This window comes from Podarcis cretensis, assembly GCF_951804945.1.
Source record: "Podarcis cretensis genome assembly, chromosome: 2".
In the NCBI taxonomy this organism is placed as follows: domain Eukaryota; kingdom Metazoa; phylum Chordata; class Lepidosauria; order Squamata; family Lacertidae; genus Podarcis; species Podarcis cretensis.
Genome location: NC_137171.1, coordinates 36602070 through 36621378, shown reverse-complemented (window position 1 = coordinate 36621378; position 19309 = coordinate 36602070). Strand labels below are relative to the sequence as shown.

Here is a 19309-nt window from a genome sequence, read left to right as displayed (position 1 = left end):
GACACCATCACAAACCTAATGTATTTACCCGTCCAAATGAGAACGGAGGTCAGTAAATATGGATAAACTTAATGTGCCACATAATAGTGTTAGTACAGTGGTACCTCTGGATGCGAACGGGAACTGTTCTGAAGCCCCGTTCGCATCCTGAAGCGAATGCAACCTGCGTGTGCGCTGGTTGTGATTCGCTGCTTCTGCGCATGTGCGTGACATCATTTTGAACGTCTGTGCATGTGCAAGCGGCAAAACCTGGAAGTAACACGTTCCATCACTTCTGGGTCGTCGCGGAGCGCAACCCGAAAACACTCAACCTGAAGCATATTTAACAGGTATGACTGTATAATAAAGAAAGATTCCGTGTGAGTGGACTTCTGCATTGATAAATCCCCTTCCTCTCATCTCCACTGCAGCCTCCCCATCCCCAATCTGCTGTAGAGGGTCGCCCTGTCCATCTGGTCCCCCTCTCCCTGAATTAATGAAATTCCTTAATGAAAATGCACATTTCTTTACAAACCCTCAAGAAGTGTTACACCTTAGATCTGATGCAGGAAGTCCCACTGAGTTCAGTGGGGCTTACTGCCAAGTAACTTCAGTACAGGATTATAGCTTGTAGTTCCCCTTCCTTGTGAACACAGCTACTTCTTCCTACACAGAGACAGAGAGAGAAACTAGCAGAAAAAGAAGACAGAATGCCTGTGTTGTCTTCAGGTAGCTGTTTCAGAGAGGGAAATTCGGCAGGTGCAGCTTGTTTTGCAGGAATAAGATAAAGCCACACCTGCCTAAACTCTTTTTAATTTTTTAAAGGGAACAGAGCCCTGTTCCTTTCGCCATCTGCTCACATTTTATCTGTTCAGGTAATATTTATCTGCAGCAAACAAGCCTTTTTCAAGAGGATAATCAAGGAGCACTGTTTATGGGGCTAAGGAAATGTGTGAAACCCACCTGTTTGACTTGCGGGTGTTTCTCTGCTTGCAAATTCTGCCCACAAAACCACTAAGCCAGACATGAGGAAGTAACCCTTCTCTGCCCTTTTGGCAGAAGAATGAGGCTGAGCTGCCCTTGAGCACCTGAATGGAGTGTGTGCCTTGCCTTCAAGGGATATCAGAGGAGCAGATTTGTAGCTTTCGTCAGTCTGCAAAGTACCTGTGGCAAAGAAGGCAGAGACTTCCTAGGATGTCTAGTGTGAAACCATGAGATCAATCAGGAGGTGGTGTCCTAGGGGAACCAGGCTGCTTCTCATAGGCTTCTTGTTCCTTGTTCTCTCTTTTGCTGCCTACATTGGCTTTACTGAAAAATATCCATACAGGTAAGAGGAGATCCCTCTCCTTTTCAGATGAACCTTATGTGTTGCTTCCTCTGATAAGCTTAGCTGGTCTTTCCTTATACTGAAATGCATAGTGTATCATACTTACCCATGTAATCTCTCTCATGGACACGTAAAACTCTTGCATAATATAAGTTAAGATAATATTTTCTCTGTCAGTGGCTCACTTTTATCTGCAGGGCCATAGCCAGCAATCCTTGCGAAGTCTTGATTGCTACGTTTCCAGGTAGGGCTTCAAATGAATTAATTCAGAAGTGTTGGCTTCATCATAACCAACAGCAACTTTGATACGCCTTTCACATAATCTCTGTCTGTATCTATAAAAGGCTCACCTAGCATCACACACAGGTTGAATGAGAACAGCTATTTGTAAACTGAAATACATCAACTCACTTATAATGACTACATTCCTGAAATAATGTCCAAAAGGGGGAGATTTATAGTGAGTTTATGCAGATATAAGAGGAAATAATGAAAAATCAACTAATTCATTGAGTTAAATGACAAGAAGTCCTCCCCCCCCCCCAGATAAGAATTAAGGATATGCAGTGAACATGAGGTATCTAAAAATTTAAGCAGCTTCGTCACGCTGGCCACGTGACCCGGAAGTGTCTCCGGACAGCGCTGGCCCCTGGCCTCTTAAGTGAGATGGGCGCACAACCCCAGAGTCTGTCAAGACTGGCCCGTACGGGCAGGGGTACCTTTACCTTTACCTTTAACTAATAGTAAGTGGAAATAGCTGTGTCCCTTAATTTTTTCAGACACTCGGGATTAATCATATGTTGCATACCAATGCTTAAAAATACAGGCTGAGAAATACAAAAAAGGGTACATACTGGCTGCAGTAAAGCCCTTTTAGTTCTCACTTGGAAACGCCCTTTAGCTCTCCCATAGTTAACCCATTTGTGAAGGGTGCCTGAAGAGAATTTTCTGTCCTATGTGGGAGAAGCAAGAGAAGCCTCTTGCTGCTATGAGCACATGAAGACAAATAATGCTTGCTGCCTGGTGGTGGTTGTAGCCCTCAACGCTGCCAAGAAGTGCATGCTACTATTATTTGAGGCGTGCAGTTTTTTTGTTCCATTTCCTGGGGTTCCTTCCTCTCCGTTCCCCTTGATTGAAGGGATAGAAAGGAAGCAGCACAATGTTCTAGAACACTGCTGACACTTCTTGCATCTGTCTATAACGGAAGGACAGAACTAGGGATGTAGGAAAGCAGCAGTTTCCATTCCGATCCATATTCATTGCAGTCAGCACTGTTTCCATTCCACTGCAGCTCAGTTTCTACCAAATACTCCATTAGGGGTTTCACTGTCCTCTTTTTAACATAAATTAGATGGCGCTATTTTTATTGTAATTATATATGTATGTTTTTAATCAATGTTTTACATATTTATATCGTTTTAATTCTACTTCTTTTTTAATGGTTGCTTTTTCTTCTATGTTTTTAGCTGTTATTATTTTATTGGTAAGCTGCCTTAAGTCCCTGTCAAGGAAAAAGGTGCAATATACCGTATTTTTCGCCCTATAGGACGCACCTTTTCCCCTCCAAAAATGAAGGGGAAATGTGTGTGCGTCCTATGGGGCGAATGCAGGCTTTCGCTGAAGCCTGGAGAGTGACAGGCGTCAGTGTGCACCGAACCCTCTCGCTCTCCAGGCTTTAGGAAGCTATCTGCAAGCCTTGCACCCCCGGCGGGAGTTCCCGCGGGCTCGCAAGGCTTGCGGGCGGCAGCCTGCAGCCCGGAGCACGGGGCACCCTCCGGAGGAGGGAGTTGCCGCCGGGCTCGCAAGGCTTGCGGATAGCAGCCTGTTCTGGGGGCTGGGGTCGGGGGAAGCTCGGGCTTCCCCCGCCCCAGCCCCGCAGCTGGGGGGGAAATAATTTTTTTTATTCATTCCCCCCCCCAAAAAAAAATGAGGTGCATCCTATGGGCCAGTGCGCCCTATAGGGTGAAAAATACGGTAAATAAATATTGAATAGTAATGATTAATTATATATCTATTTACATAACACAGAGCTGGATTCAACTATATGACTTTTAGGAGACATCTGAAGGCAGCCCTTTAGAGGGGAGTGTTCAATGTTTGAGGTTTTATTGTGCTTTGAATATGTTGTTGGGAGCTGCCAAGAGTGGCTGGGGCAAACCAGTCAGATGGGCTGTGTATAAATAATAAAAATATTCTTGTTATTATAAGTGCTTTTTTCTTTAAAAAATGTTTAGGGGTACTCTGACTCAAGAAAATCACCATTTTATAGTTCAAATTGGGAAAAATACAGTAAATGGACAAAAGTACAAAGATTCACAAAATGTTTAGGGGTATGTGTACCCCTGCGTCTCCCCAGAAAAAAGTACTGGTTATTATTAACTATTAACTAACCTTTTCTGCTAGTGGAAGCCAGCTTAAGGGCTTCTGTCAGCGCAATGGGGCTTTCCCCCTGTCTCCTCCCCCAACTCTGCTCTGGAAGGTTAGGAGAACCTGAAGAACACTGTGCAGTGAGAGAAAAGGGGAAATCTTTCCCTCTGGAAAGAGGAAATGCTTGCGCTGTTGAAACAATTGCCTAGGCATCATTTGCAGATCAAATTATTTAACAGTTTATTGAAAGAATGAAACTGAATTCTAAAATATGTTTTGACCTGGGTGTGGATTAAACAGCTCGATGACAAGGAGGGGGTAGCCTCTGTTTTTTGCTGTTTGGGAGTACAAATCCCATCATTTGTGACCATGGGTCTTGCTGGCCTTGATTATTACATTTATTTACACCCTGCCTTTTTCCCTGATGGGACTCATGCCTTACAGATAAAAAGTAGAACCACTAAATACATAGGGGGAAACCCATCATTTAAAAAAAATAATTGAACACTGATAGATTAAAACTACAGTGGTACCTCGGGTTAAGTACTTAATTCATTCCGGAGGTCTGTTCTTAACTTGAAACTGTTCGTAACCTGAAGCACCACTTTAGCTAATGAGGCCTCCCGCTGCCGCCGGAGCACAATTTCTGTTCTCATCCTGAAGCAAAGTTCTTAACCTGAAGCACTATTTCTGGGTTAGTGGAGGCTGTAACCTGAAGCGTATGTAACCTGAAGCATATGTAACCCGAGGTACCACTGTATATACATATATAAAATCTATGAAAAACCACACAAATAATTACAATAAAATCAGAACAGCACCATCCCTTTCATTAAAAAAGCAGCCGGTTTCCCAAAGCCTGTTGGAATAGGAAAGATTTATTCACCTGCTGGCAGATGGGCAACGAGGGCAAACATGCGCCAACCTTCACCTACCACAGATGCACAGTAACTAATTTAGAAGAAAATCAACAGCTATTGCCAATAATTGGCAGCCATCTTGTGACTTCTGACAACTCAGAATTGTGAATGCAAACATGACCAAAGGAAACAGCCTTGAAAGGGAGAAGAGCAGTAAAACTTTAAATATGAAGGGAGGAAGGTGTTTAGCCTGGTCAATGTAAATAAGTGATCAAAGCGCTTGGAGGGGCCCACCTCTGTCCCACCCCCTGTTGCCCTCTTGCCTCTTAGTGCCCCCTGGGTAATCCCATTGCCCCCCAGGGGACAGTACCAGCCACCTTGGGAACCACTGAGCTAAAGGGTACGTACTGCAATTCTCACATGCTTTTGCTAACAAGTGGCCCCATAAGGTGGGGCATGGGGTTGAAAAACTTCCACTTACATAGTTTCATGGGATAGTTGGGTGTGATCAAGTGAGAGGTGATCAACTGATAATTAACTGACTGGCTTGGTAACCTATTGTCGTTTCAAAACTGTACTTTCAACCTAAAGCTTTAATCATTACCAGATGTCCAGCACAGTTTAAATCAATAAATAATTCTTTGCAGAGAGGGTTCAAGCCTGTCACTTTTGGAGTACAAGCCATTCCTCCTTTTAATTGCATACCTACAATTATTTACAATGGTATCCTGACTTTAAGGCTGCTGGACTTGGCAGCCATCTGGTGCTCGATCTGTTTGCAGAAGGGCTGTGCATACAATTGCATTTACACAGGCATGTCCGAGATTTAATTTAGGGTCAGAGTTGTGCATGAGCTTAGACCTTGTGCTGAACATATCAAAAGACAGAGTACCCATTAAAGTTTATTGAAAAGAGGTGGAAGATAACGCAGAAATGCAAGGCCTCTATATAAATCAAGGGTTGCTCCAGCAGTACGTCCTGTGGTGGGTCAAGTTACCATTGTTGTTTTGGGGCATGCTAATAGTTCTCTCTCCTGTGCTGGTCCTTGTAGTCTAGAAGTTATTAGAACAGCGTGTTGTTTAGAAGGGATCCCTGTTCCGACTTAGAGCTCCAGTCTCCTCCGAAAGTTCGTGTGGAAGGAAGCTTAATGGTCACTTCCCTAGAAAGCACTATTCAGGGCCAGGTGGCATGTTGCAGCCCCATGAAGAAACCATAGCAAGCGCCACCACTTGGCATTTATATACAGTGGTACCTTGGGTTATGTACTTAATTCGTTCCGGAGGTCCGTTCTTAACCTGAAACTGTTCTGAACCTGAAGCACCACTTTAGCTAATGGGGCCTCCCGCTGCCGCTGTGCCAAAGCACAATTTCTGTTCTTATCCTGAAGCAAAGTTCTTAACCTGAGGTAATATTTCTGGGTTAGCAGAGTCTGTAACCTGAAGCGTATGTAACCCGAGGTACTACTGTACTCCAAATTGTGCCACCGGGTAGACAAAGTTATTGGGGTGAACGGTGCTGGCACTGAATGGAGCCACTGTGAGGCAGGAGCATTCTTCAACCATTTACATAATTTTTGGGGAAGGAGGGGGGTGATTTAACATTAAGAACACTTTATACTCTCAACAAAATGAAATAAATAACAAAAACAAATTCTTGAGCTTCAAGAGGCATACTGTATTGCCAAGAGGGAAGAGACAACTGAAGCGGGGGATCCGGCAGTCAGTCTCAAAACTGTCTTCCTTGTAGCTGTAGGAGGGCAAGGTGACATGGTAGAGGGTGCCTGTTCTCAACATCAGATTCTATCAAACAGTTCTGTTAAATCTCTGCTTCTCTTTCTCCCAACCTTCTCAAACAAAAAACAAAAACTGCCATGGGTGGCTTTTCCCGAACTGCAACATTGAAGTCTTATGATATCATCAAGGCCTCATTCTTACAGAAATGTCATGGAGATACAGATATGTGACAAATGCCCGTGTGATTGCGGTTCAGTGGGAGTTCAGTAATTCTCAGTGACAGAAAGTTTCCCAAGAATAGCCAGCACCACAGCCCCATTAACCAAAGACCAGCAGTATTTCTCTTGTGCTTTGCTGAATGACATGGGCACATTGTGTGCCCTGGCTCTTTTTCAGAGCCCCAGCAATTGGGAGATGATTGATGCACAGAAGCATTATTTTGTTTGGGGACAGAATTTTACTTACTTATTTTTTTAAAAAAAAAAAAACCTCTGGCAATGTGCTATGATGGATTATCTTCGGGCTAGCTGCCGCTCTGCAGGTTTGTGCCAGCACAACAAACAGTTCCAACCGCATGTAACATGTGCGATTGCATGCAGTAAAGGCAGTGGGGACTGTCTTACAAACATTCAGGACTCAAGCAGATAAAGTGCTTGCACCCCTTTTTTTGGGGGGGGGGAATCTCCTCACCTTGTGCTAGTACATGCCTCACACTCACCAATAATTGCACTTATCTGTGAATACAACCACACCTGGGTAAATGAATTTATCTCGCCTCCAGCACCAGCAGAGATACTGGTGCAAGGTGAAAGTATCTTCATTGGCTTGGATAAGAGATGCAGTTACCAGTCCATTAGATGATATTCCCAGCTGTTTCAAGACATTATCACAGAGCTTTCCAAACTCTGTGTTGTGACACGTTAGTGTGTTGGCTGCAGTGTGTAGGTGTGTTGCACAAACACTCCCTACACTCCTCCTGGGGCTGGAAGGGGCTAGTTTAACCTCTAGTTTGCTAGTAGAATGGAATTACTGTGTTGTGAATTGATGCATGTCCAGAAAGTGTGCCACCAGCATGAAAAGTCTGGAAAGCTTTGCATTAGCAGGACACAAAGCCGAGAGCAGTGATATTACTACTTTGAAGCAAGTCCTTTCCCCAAAGGATTATTCCTTTAACCCCATACTCTTTCTTAATGCATTAAACAAGTTGTGCTGCAGCCATGTTGCTTTCATACACAGAATATGGGTTGTCGTTTTCTCAGGAAGCCTGGTAAATAACAGCATAATATACAAATAGGTAGCCGTGTTGGTCTGCCATAGTCAAAACAAAATAAAAAAAATAAAAAAATAAAAAATAAAAAAATATAAATTATAAATTATAAATTATAAAAATTATAAAAATTATAAAAATTATAAATTAAAAAATTATATTGGACAAACAGGCCAAACCTTACGCCAAAGAATAAATGGACATAAATCTGACATCAGGAATCACAAGACAGAGAAACCAGTAGGAGAACACTTCAATCTCCCAGGACATTCTATACAAGATCTCAAAGTAGCTGTTCTATTACAAAGGAATTTCAGAAATAGAATGGAAAGAGAAGCTGCTGAATTGCAACTTATCACCAAACTTAAAACCATGGAGAGACCTGGTCTGAACAAAGACATTGGATTCTTATCTCATTATACATGACAAAGCCATTTTTCACCTTCTCACCCCTTGCTTTTTCCTGTAAGACCTATTGCAGTCGTTAAGAGTCGTCAACAGGCTCATCACAGCTATCTGCCAATCACCCAATCCCACCACCCTTCTGAGTAATACCCCTCCCCACCTTCTCACTATATAGAAGGGTCTGGTGACTTCTGTTTCAATGTATCTGAAGAAGTGTGCATGCACACGAAAGCTCATACCAAGAACTAACTTAGTTGGTCTTTAAGGTGCTACTGGAAGGATTTTTTTTATTTTGTTTTGAGCATAATATACAAATCTTTTAAATTTAAATCACTATCACGACCAACATGATAACAGCCTTCCACAAAACCAAACCTATAATGCCATGTTAACAATGCTATGCACCCACTACTGTTTACCTTGGCTCCAGTGTGCTTCCACTGCTAGTGTTTGAAGATGAGTACACACGTTAGCCACAATCCATCTGTATCCTATAGTTTCTCGAGAAACACTCCAGTTGGATGTGTTTTCCCTCGAAGCAGCTTTTGTCTGATTTGAAAATGCAAATCTGAGGTGTGTACAGTCTTTGCGCATGCACGTGCACTGATGACAGCACATGCGCAGGCAAAAGTTTCTTTGAACAAAAGTTTGGCTGGGGGAGCTACAGGGGTGGGGAAACAAATCTGGTATTGCATATTTGGAGAAAACATCCCCACTTGCGCAGTTGTGTAGAACAATGTATAAATGTGATTTGAAATGATCTCACTGCAGTTTGTGCCGCCAATGTGTACATAGCCCAAGTGTATTTATACACTTGGCTTTTTTGTCTGAATGTGTTAAAACCCAGCCTCAGGGAGGGCTTACTTGTTATTTGTTTAAATCCATAGAATCCTCCTGTCACCTTTCTACAAATCCAAATATCTGCAGGCCACTCCTTGGCATCACAGGTGCATTGGGGGAGAATTAATTATAATGGCTTATTAAAGGTTGTAAACAAGGGGTCGAGAGTTCAAATCTTGCTGGGGCCTCCATAACACGGCTTCCATGATATTGTCAAGTTTAAGCAACTGTCTAGTACACTTCATACAAGTGGAACACAGTGTATAATTTGTATAGTTATCTATTGCTGTAACTATCTCTTTTTTAAACTACCTTTCAGCCAGTTTCCTTACTTTCGCCGTGCTGGAAGCGTGCCACAAATAGACACCCGGCCCGCTACCCCAGAAGTGATGACTGCCAACAGGGAGACACCAAGGCCTCTCAATGCAATACTTGGCCCAAGAAGCTCCCCATTGGAGCAAGATGCTGTTAAGAGATTGGCAAATGGTGGCAACACCATGGACATCCGAGAGAAGCATGTGAAGGTGACCAGCCCATCAGAATCAACTGAGAAGCAAGCCAGGGAGAGAGGTGTGATAGCAGCCAATCCAAAGCAAGTTGTGGAGAAACTCAGGCCCACAACCAATGAGAATCAAGCTAAACACAAGACTGTGACAACTGCAGCTGGTCAAAACCGTGCTGGGGGTCTGAATGCAACCCCCACTGTGTATAAGAAAAAAAGTGAGAAGCGTGTGACATCAACATCCAGTCCAAAGGAAGAGAAAAATAAGTCGGAACACAAAGGAAATGAACGAGCTGAGGCTAAATATGAAGCACCAGCATCCAATCGAAAGCTGGATGAGGAAAGAGGTGCAAAAACAGCATCCAATCAAAATGCCACACCACGACCCACTGCAAGCCACACCAAGGGGGAAGTTTCCAGAGAAATGGACGTAGCTAAAAAGAACCAGAGTTTAGTTGATTCTCTTTCTGTTGTCGCAGATCACAACGTCTCTATCCCTAGGCCAGGGGCTCAACAAGTCACACATCCAGTTCCTGCACCGACCCCCAAGAAAAGGCTTAAAGCATCTGACTTCAAATCTGAGCCCCATTGGGACTTTGATGACCAGTATCTCCTGGACAATTCAACACCAGCATCAGTGAGTTGATATAGCGTGACCTGGCCCTAAATGTCCTACAGATGCCTTCATTTCATTGTTACACATACAGAATAATACAGAAGTATAGACCTGGCCTGGGCCATTTCAGTTCTCTATAGTCTGGGGCGTAATCAAACAAAAGAGTAGAAGCTGACTCTGCTAGGTGACATTCTCACCTGTTCTCTTCCCACTCTTCTAATCTTGGCTGTAAACTTTTTTGGCATGAGGGTTCCTCCTAGGTTCCTACAGTGTTTTAAACACCTGTTCTGGTTTGAGTTGATGAATATAAATTAATGCACTTTAGACTGCTTATGGTGGCTTGGATTATTGTTCCTACAAAATAAGGTAAATAAATAAATCCATGGGCACAGAGAATTGGCATGAGAAGGGGATGGAAAGTCAAGGTTCCTTCTCTGGTCTAGTTTTCTATACGAAGGAAGGGTATTTTTTTAGTACAGAGGACCACTTAACATCAGCCTGTATCTGCAATATCTGACAGGTTTAGCAGCCCAGTGAGATGGTCTAAAACTCATTTTGACTGTGTACACACCACCCATTTGCAACATATTTATTTTCCCCCTTGCCCAATAATCCTGGGAGTTGTAGTATAGCCCTCACCGAGCTACAGTTCCCAAGATTCGGGGTGTGGATGTGTGCATGCATTCAATGCATGGTGTGTACACAAAAATCATTCAGATAATAGCAGCTCCCTTTGACTGAGACTGTCCAACAGGATTTTGCTAACGTAACTAACAGGATGTGGTTACCGTTATCAGTGTCAGTTAATATGGTTCTCTAAATATAGTCTCTCAAATAAACACCTCCTGACTTCATTCACCCTTTTTTTGTGTATTTTGAGAGCTGCCCTGATTCTCTGCTGGTCAAGGCTGCCAAGTCTGATTGGCTGAAGGATCTCTTCCTGCCCAACCTCACTCTTTTCATGGACAAGACTCACTTCAGTGACAGCGAATGGGAGCGTCTAGACCATTTTGGCCCACCCTATGGCTTCATGGAGCTGAATTACTCATGTGAGTAACTCTTTGAAGGGGATGACAGAAAGAACCGAGGGTCAAGGGTTCTTCTCTCTGGGACAAGTGCTCACAGGTCTTTCATTGAGAAGACCAACCCTCTTTCAAATTCCCCAGATGAGAACCTGCTCCCTGTCCCCCTGTCATGTGATCTAGGAACAGTCACCATTTCGAGAATTGTGAGGACTTTTGCAGAAACCCAGGTTTTGGGCAAACCTGTTCACTCAGATTTACTGTAAGGCTTACTGTAAAGAACGCAGCAAAACAACATGGGAGGCAGCAGTTATGGGTTACCGGTCTCTGCAGCCACAGCAGGCGCTGTGATTCTCCAGTGGTTAAACTTCACCCCTGGACACACACTCCATTGTCTATCGAGACAAATAGATGTAAAGAAGCAAGGATTATTTTGCTACAAGGTAGATAGTATCCTCAAATAGAAGCATTTCCCACCTTCGGGACGCTGGTAGCTTGTAAGTTATTTAGATGATTCTGATGAACCAAGAGAGGACATTATTGGATTTTTCACTTCAAGTGCCAAAATGCCTTGAGGTAGCCTTAACAGAAATTGCGAAAGGAAAGGAAACCAAATGCGAAAGGAAGCATGGTTCCTGTGTCTTCGATGTTTGGGTAGAGGAGGGGAAGTGTAAGTGCACCATGCTGGAATTCCCTCTTGTGCCGAGCTCTTAAAGATGCAGGAGACTCGACTTCCGGTTGGCGCACCCAATTATGGCGGATAGGAGTTCTTTCGCGGAAAGGGCACCAGCACTTTGAAAACAGGGGAGAGCCACTAGAGTGCAGCGGCACCCTGAAAAACTCTCAGATCGAGCATTCTGAGGACCTGGAGTTCCTGCGGGTGCCAGGAACGACTCCCCTGCTCCCCGGTAAGCTCTAAAAAGAGCGCCAAATGCAAGCGGGGTTGGAGACGGTGGCACTGGGGAATCAATTTGAAAGCTATGTGGACCTCCGTTTGTAAACTGAGCCTGCACAGTTTGTTCTATTGCACATTGGGTATATCAAAAAGCTTGCAGGATTTTTTATTGTTTGAAAAGGAGTGTAGTGGGCATTGCAATGGGGTGGGGGAGAGCAAGGAATCCAAATGTGCACTAGACACGCCCTCCCTGTGTACAGATAGCAACAATTCAGCAGCTGCTCCGCGGTCTGCAGGTATGGACTTCTTACAAAGCGATGTCTACAAAAGTGAAAATGGCAGCAGTTCAGAGGCCAAGCCTAAGACAAACTGGCAGACTTTAAAGTGCTCTGATTCTGTTCTGTTCCTGTGCCGTACTTCCATCCTACGCCCTAACCACTTCAGAGCTGTGAGTGTTTACTGTCTGCCCTTCATACTAAATAAGGACGCCTTTTGTCTTTCAGTGGTAAAACAAGTCATCACTATGCTTCCCCCTAAACCATACCACCAAATTCTCTTTGCACGCAACAGCAGCCAGACTTCCAGGTGTATCAGATGTGCGGTGGTAGGGAATGGGGGGATACTGAACAACTCCAAAATGGGCCAGGAGATTGACTCCCATGATTACGTGTTCCGGTAAGAGGAACTGCTGTTTTCCTGTGTTCTATCTATCTATTTAGATGTTTAGCCCTTCCTAAACAAGTAAACAAAAACAGTCTAAGGTAGCTTAACAGCATTGTTAAAACAGTAACGTGTGTGCACGTGTTTTTGTGTGCATATGCGTGTTTGTGTATATCAGAAGTCAACGAAAGCATAATCCATGAAAGTGCCAGAAGGATAAAGCCAGAATTAAAACTGGCATCTCCTCTCAGTACTGAAGGATCGAGATTATCTCCCCTCAACAGTCTGGTGATTGGCAGAAAAGTGCTGTGTAAAGCCAATCTATGACAGAAAGTCAGTCACAAGGAATGAGCTAACTGATGTCTGTGTCTGTTTTTAAACCTGCACATGCTCGCAGTTTGGGGCAGACGGGATGGGGGGGGGGCAGGAGCTAAAAAAGTTCTGTTTCTCTTGCCTGCTTGGGTAAGCTTCCTCTTTTTTTTGCCTGTATGGGTAATCCTGCAGAAATTGTTTACTGGTCACTATAAAAGGAAGCCTCAGAGAACAAGAAGGGGCTCAGCCTTTGGGAGAGATCCCGCTGCAGCCCCTGCGCAGGTGAATAAATTCTGTCTTTCCTCTGAAAGAACCTGTGTCTATCATTATTGACTGGGAGAAATCCTGCAACAGTGCCACAAAGCCTTCTTGGTCATCTACTAAAAACCAATGTTATAAGCCAATGTTAAAAACCAATGTTATATAAAGTGCTTTCAATGTATAATGTAGGGATATTTGGGGCATCTAAAGGTAGGGAATCTTCTGATGGTGATGAGAGGGATGCTTCATACAGGAGAAGGCGGTCCTAGGGACAGGGCCGATTCACCAACACTGCTGTTTCTTTTCCAGGTAGTTTGAAAAATCTGAAACTGATGGTCCTAAACCAAATATTATGCACAGAAAACGACCTTTTCTCTCTCTCTCTCTCTCTTCGGAGCCAACATCGTTGACAACCTTTTTCAAAATTAAAAGTTATGGGGGATTCCCACACCTTATATACTGTATAGTTTATTGCTTGTGTCTACATATAAATTCCATGCCAGGGTATTTGGAGTCTTCTCCAAATGTCAGGATGCTAACAGCTATCCATTATACACCAACCTTGTGCATGTGTGCAAAGATTGTGGTTCCGATTAAGTTTCATTGTTCTGGCTTACAGAAAACTGAAATCACCTAGATATCTTTAACCTTTGGAGCTCCATTCATCTAGAAACTTGCTCAAGCCACTTATTTTGTATCAAATATTGAAAACCACCCACCCCAGCAGCACTTTGTGAAATCCAGTAATGAGAAGCTGCTACAAGGCTAACTTTGCAATGTTATATGGTCACTTTTGGCCAGGGTGAGTGGAGCCGTGATCAAAGGTTTTGAGGAAGACGTGGGAACAAGAACGTCCTTCTATGGATTCACAGCCTACTCCTTAGTGTCTTCTGTCTCAAGTCTGGGAAATCGTGGATTCAAGAAGATCCCCATGGGAAAGGTAACGCAGATTATGGCATATTAGATGTTTTCTCCCATGTGGGACAGCTAGTAGAGTTTTTAGAGAGGGGTCATTTAGATGAGAAAAATGGTGAAGGGGGAAAGGTTTATTCCCCACCCTCCAAGGTCCACGTTAAAATCCAAGCACTGGTTCCTCAGTCTGTGACCACTTGCTGTCTATTGACATTAGGCTTGACAATAGATGAGCCTTTAACCCTAGTCCCAGCGTGTGTTTCATGTTGCAGAACAGCAGTCCAGTCACTAAAGTGCCCAGCTCAGTTCTCCCCAGAGGTGGAGCTAGCTGCTCCGGCACCCAGAGCAGCACACATGCTGTGCACCTGGGGGGGGGCTAGCCGCGGGGGGGGGGGAGCATCCCAGGGGGGCGGCGCAGCAATGTCACCTCCCTCAGGGATGACACCCGGGGTGGGCCGCACGCACTGCACCCCCCTTCTTCTGCCAGTGGAACTTCTTGGGAGAGCCACACAGTACCTAGTTTATGTTGAACCTGAATAATCTGGGTTGTTTCTGGATTTTTAAATCAGCACTCCAAATTTTGCAGAGCATTCCATTTTCTGTTGTTTTGCCTCTCTTGTTCCACTGAGGTTGGCCGTGCCTCATTTACATAAATTATTCAGAATGAGGTCTGGATCAGAATTTGGATTTTGTTTGGCCAGCACAGAGTGCCTACCCATTCATTAGTTGTACTCTGGCAGCACTTATGCTCCATCTGCTGCAACCCCTACCAGCGTATGTGTGGCTTGTTTCCTAGGAGATCAAGTACCTTCATTTCCTGGAAGGGCCAAGAGATTACGAATGGCTGAAAGCTCTTCTGCTGAACACGAGAGTCAGGAAGGGATTTTTGGATGGCTATGGGTAAGAGAAGCAGATTTTCCCCTTTTTGTTTTTCAGTCCGTTTCAGGACAATGTTCCTTAAGAGTTTGGCCATTTTAGTTTGCATTGGCAGAAGACCATGGGCAGATCCACACCATTCATTTAAAGTACATTCAAATTTCCATGTGGCAGTCAACAAATAAGGTATCACTCCCTTCTGTTTCATACTACAGTTGACTTCTTCAAATATGGATAGTGAAAACAATTCCAGAGTTAAAGCACTGGATTCTCCTAAGTACAGTGGAACCTCGGTTATCAAATGTAATCCATTCCAGAAGACCGTTTGACTTCCGAAACGTTCGACAACTGAGGCGCAATTGCTGGTCGGCAAAATCCATTGAAAAAATGGAGAAACATGCCTTGGAAGCCATTCAATTTCCGAGGCGCGTTCGAAAATGGAAGCATTCTCTTCCGGGTTGTTGGTGTTCGAAAGCCAAAATGTTTGACTTCCAAAGTGTTTGACAACCGAGGTTCCACTGTAGTTGGTGAATCTTCAACCAGAACTCCTGTGTATGCGGGAATGCCCACCAAAGATTGTAGTATGCGCTCTTGCAGGTACAGCCATGTCAACATAAAGGCTTGATTGAGGACATCATATGTCACATGGTCACTTCAGGAAGACCTGACGGCTGGAATATTGTCAGCAAAGAGTCCCATGCTACTGTGAATGAGCACAGGGCTTTTCTTTAGCAGCATTTGAACTCAGTGAGAAGAGAGCCTTTGGTCTCCTCATTCAATTTCCAGTTCCCATACAGTTCTTAGGCACACCCTGAAAAATGGTGGCTGCCTACCACATCACCTAACTCATAGGAGAAGTGGCCGAACTAGTTCTTGCTTGAATGGCACGTGCTTGGCCTAAAAGGTTATTTTCTGTTTCCATTCCCAGGCCATATCCTCGGGATAAATTTGGTAGCAATTTCACCCTGGATAACTACTTTGTCATTCATCCCGATTTTCTCAGATACATGAAAAACAGGTATGTGGTATGTAAAGTTAACTTGAATGATAAGGGATGCTCTGGGCTAGCAGGGTCCAAATAAACAAGCTTGTCAGGTCCAGTAAGGGGATAGGGCTCCTTGTCCTGGCATGATGGTGTCATCATTTATGAACAAGAACAGCTGCCACTGCCTTCAATGGTAGTTAGAGAAGCTGTACCCACTGACAGTCGGGGCTTTTTTCAGCCAGAACTCTCTGGTACCGAGTCCCAGCACCTCTTGAGGAGGTGTTCATAGTGTGTTCCGGCACCTCTTTTTCTAGAAACATAGCACTGGATTTCTTCTGCACAGTTCTTAAAAACACAGGGCCCTTTGACCGAACCGAAGATGGCAACTTTTACAAATGAGGAGCATCCATTGTTAGGTTGGCTTTACAGTGGTACCTCAGGTTACATACGCTTCAGGTTACATACGCTTCAGGTTACATACGCTTCAGGTTACATATGCTTCAGATTACAGACTCCACTAACCCAGAAATAGTACCTCGGGTTAAGAACTTTGCTTCAGGATGAGAACAGAAATCGTGCTCCAGCGGCGCGGCGGCAGCAGGAGGCCCCATTTGCTAAAGTGGTGCTTCAGGTTAAGAGCAGTTTCAGGTTAAGAACAGACCTCCAGAACGAATGAAGTACTTAACCCGAGGTACCACTGTATTGCTAAATTTTTTAAAAAGCCACTTCTTTTACCTGCCTAAGCGGCCATCAGAAATTACAGGATGTGCTCCCACAATCAAATAAGGATGTAAGACAAGCCGTCTGTGCCCACAAAGCATCTCCAGCTAGCTTATTTACCTTTATATCCTGTTGATAAAACTCAATAAAAAGAAACTTAAAATATATATATATATATATCATACTTCAGGTTTCTAAGATCCAAAAGCCTAGACAAGTCCTACTGGCAGATCTATAGACCCACCACAGGTGCCTTCCTCCTTCTAACTGCACTCCATCTATGTGACCAGGTAAGAATTCAAAGGCGCCCTGAAGGTTGCTTCCAGACAATCTGTCTGTTGAATCTTCCTCCTGATTTGTTTGCATAAGGTTTACAGGGAGGTTAGATCATGCCGGCTATTTGCTGAGCATTTGTTCTGATTTGTTTGTGGGGATTTTATACAATGTGGCATTCAACAAAGAAGTTTAGTTTGCGGAGTGGGGGAGTGAGTTTGTTGCACAAGAGCTAGAAATTAATTTCGGGACTTGACTGTGGCTGAATCCCACCCTCAAAAACCAGTGATGGTCTAGAAGTGCCCAGAGGGGATAATCTGAGCTGCAAGGGCTGCAAACACACAGCGGACAGGATTCAGCTAATAATTCCCATCAGCAGAAGCCGTCAACAAGGAATTCTGCTTGCGCTGTTGGGCTTCGCCCCCTTTTCATCCTCCATGACCCTTCCCAATTGGCTGGGGGTGGTCTGGAGAACTCCAGGGACAACATGTGGGGCACGAGTGGGGATTGTTCTCTCTAGCAAGCTGATGAAACAGTCACATTAGTGTGACATTTAATTCCTCCCCATACCTTGGGGATGTTAGGGATGTTGTCAATGGACAGGGTTGTATCAGCTGAGGGTGGTGAGGCTTAACCCCTTTCTAAATCCTGCCCTGCCAGAACCTCACAAACACACACACTTCAATGATGAATAACAGCTTTGGATGGAGATTGCTTTAGGTTGAGGAAAGAGCAAGGAAAGAAAAGGTTTTGAGCATCCTCTCTGCCCATGCATTACTTCCCCAGCCTTCAAAACTGACCCCTGGGGCTGCTAATAATTTTGCAGCGTTGCAGGAGACCCTAGTCACCATGGATCTTCCACAGCACGTCTCTGTGTGGGTCGCATTATTATTATTATTATTATTATTATTATTATTATTATTATTATTATTATTTTATTATAGCCCTCCTTTATCCTGTAGCTCCCCAATTATGGCTCTTGGCTTTCCACAGGTAAGTGCTTATGGATACATCACCGAAGGCTACCAAAAGTATTCGGATCATTATTATGACCAGAAATGGCACCGCTTAGTCTTTTATAGCAACCATGACTTTGATTTGGAACGGAGGACATGGAAGAAACTTCACGACTCGGGCATCATGAAGCTGTACCAGCGATCCTGAGCGAGATGAAAAGGGAGCCCTGGCTGATGGCAAATTTTGGAAGCTGATATGGATCTGAGCCATATTTTCTATTATCATTTTGGTAGAGCGGGTCCTTGCCAACTAAAGACTTGGTTCTTGCAACAACAAATATCCGTTCCATTGCACATGCAGTTTTGTTGGTTGCAGGACAAATCAAAAGACTAAAAGGATATTACTACTTGAAAACATTTTGATGGGGTTAATTATTCCCTGAGAATCCACTGTGAGTATGATGAGCCGGGTTGGCCACTGCTACCAGTGTTGGCTGGGAGGGGGTCTCACACAACATTTCCGCTATACTCTTTGGTCCGTTTTACTCCTTCCTGGTTTCAGTTCTCCACCAGTCAGTCTCTACTACAGTAGCTTAAACATTTGATTTACATCAGTGAAGAGCAATGCTCAACAATCAGCCCTTGCTTTTTCGTGTGTGTGTGTTGGCAACATGTCTTGATGCATTTGCCATCGCTTTGGTGAAGCCTATTCTCTCATTAGATGTTTTCCCATTAGATGTGTTCTGTCTCTGCCCTGGGAGACGATCCTGGGGCTTTAAGTTCCCAGTAGGGTCGCAAGGACTCATTGTTTCTCCGGCTCTGGAATCCAAGCTGTGCCACATTGCTCCAGGTTGCTAGGTGACCATCTCCATTGCTGGCATTCTTCAAAGCTGAATAGGACCCTTTTCAATTCCCAAGAAGTTTTTGAAGTTTCTCTCTCCAGAGGCCCTTTCTCCCTTGCACTTCTCTGTTGTGGAAAGGGGATTACTTTCCAGCTCCTTCATATCAGCAGGAGGTGATGGAATATTCTCCCTTGACAACAAAGTCAGCTGCAAATCCAAGAAAACTCAAGGGCATAGAGACATGGACAAAGATCAACTGTCTGCATGACCGGAGTTGATTGCACCCCTGTCTTGCTTTTTTCCTACAAGACCATAGAACTGGTTTGGGATTAATCATTGTAGTCTCACTGGAAGAAAAATCCTGATCTCTTAGGATCCAGAAAACAGAAGGTTAAGATGCTGAATTTCCTTTAAGTTCAGGCTGGAGGGTGGATCCATTCTGTCTCTTTAGATAGTAGCCTATAGATATTGACACTATTTTTTATTTTATTTTTACAAAGCAGCTGATTGGTTTAACAGAGTTGTTAAAAATATAGTGCAAAGATACTATCAAATATTTTTTTCTGATTTATGAAAGGCCAGAGTAGATGTGATGCTTGTGATAAGAGGGAGAAAAGCAAGGAAAGAAAATAAAAGTGAAGAAAGTGAAGTACTTTTTTATTGCTGGGTTGTCCAGTTGTACTGGAAATCTACTTGTAC

General features: G+C 43.9%; 1 protein-coding gene across 2 annotated transcripts; it reads left to right on the top strand.

Moving 5' to 3' along the window:
* Nucleotides 1-346: 346 nt before the first annotated feature.
* Nucleotides 347-19262, top strand: ST6GALNAC1 (ST6 N-acetylgalactosaminide alpha-2,6-sialyltransferase 1). 2 transcript variants are annotated; one of them, XM_079966044.1, is made up of 10 exons: nt 347-1306; nt 9098-9917; nt 10777-10945; nt 12317-12488; nt 12978-13067; nt 13848-13986; nt 14755-14858; nt 15763-15852; nt 16730-16829; nt 17806-19262. In XM_079966044.1, the coding sequence occupies exons 1-10, from the start codon at nt 1191-1193 to the stop codon at nt 17974-17976; spliced, it is 1971 nt and encodes a 656-aa protein (XP_079822170.1). In that variant the 5' UTR covers nt 347-1190; the 3' UTR covers nt 17977-19262. The 2 variants fall into 2 exon arrangements, with proteins under 2 accessions (XP_079822170.1, XP_079822171.1); XM_079966045.1 differs by lacking the exon at nt 12978-13067 and having other exon boundaries at nt 349-1306.
* The last annotated feature ends 47 nt before the right edge of the window (nt 19263-19309 follow it).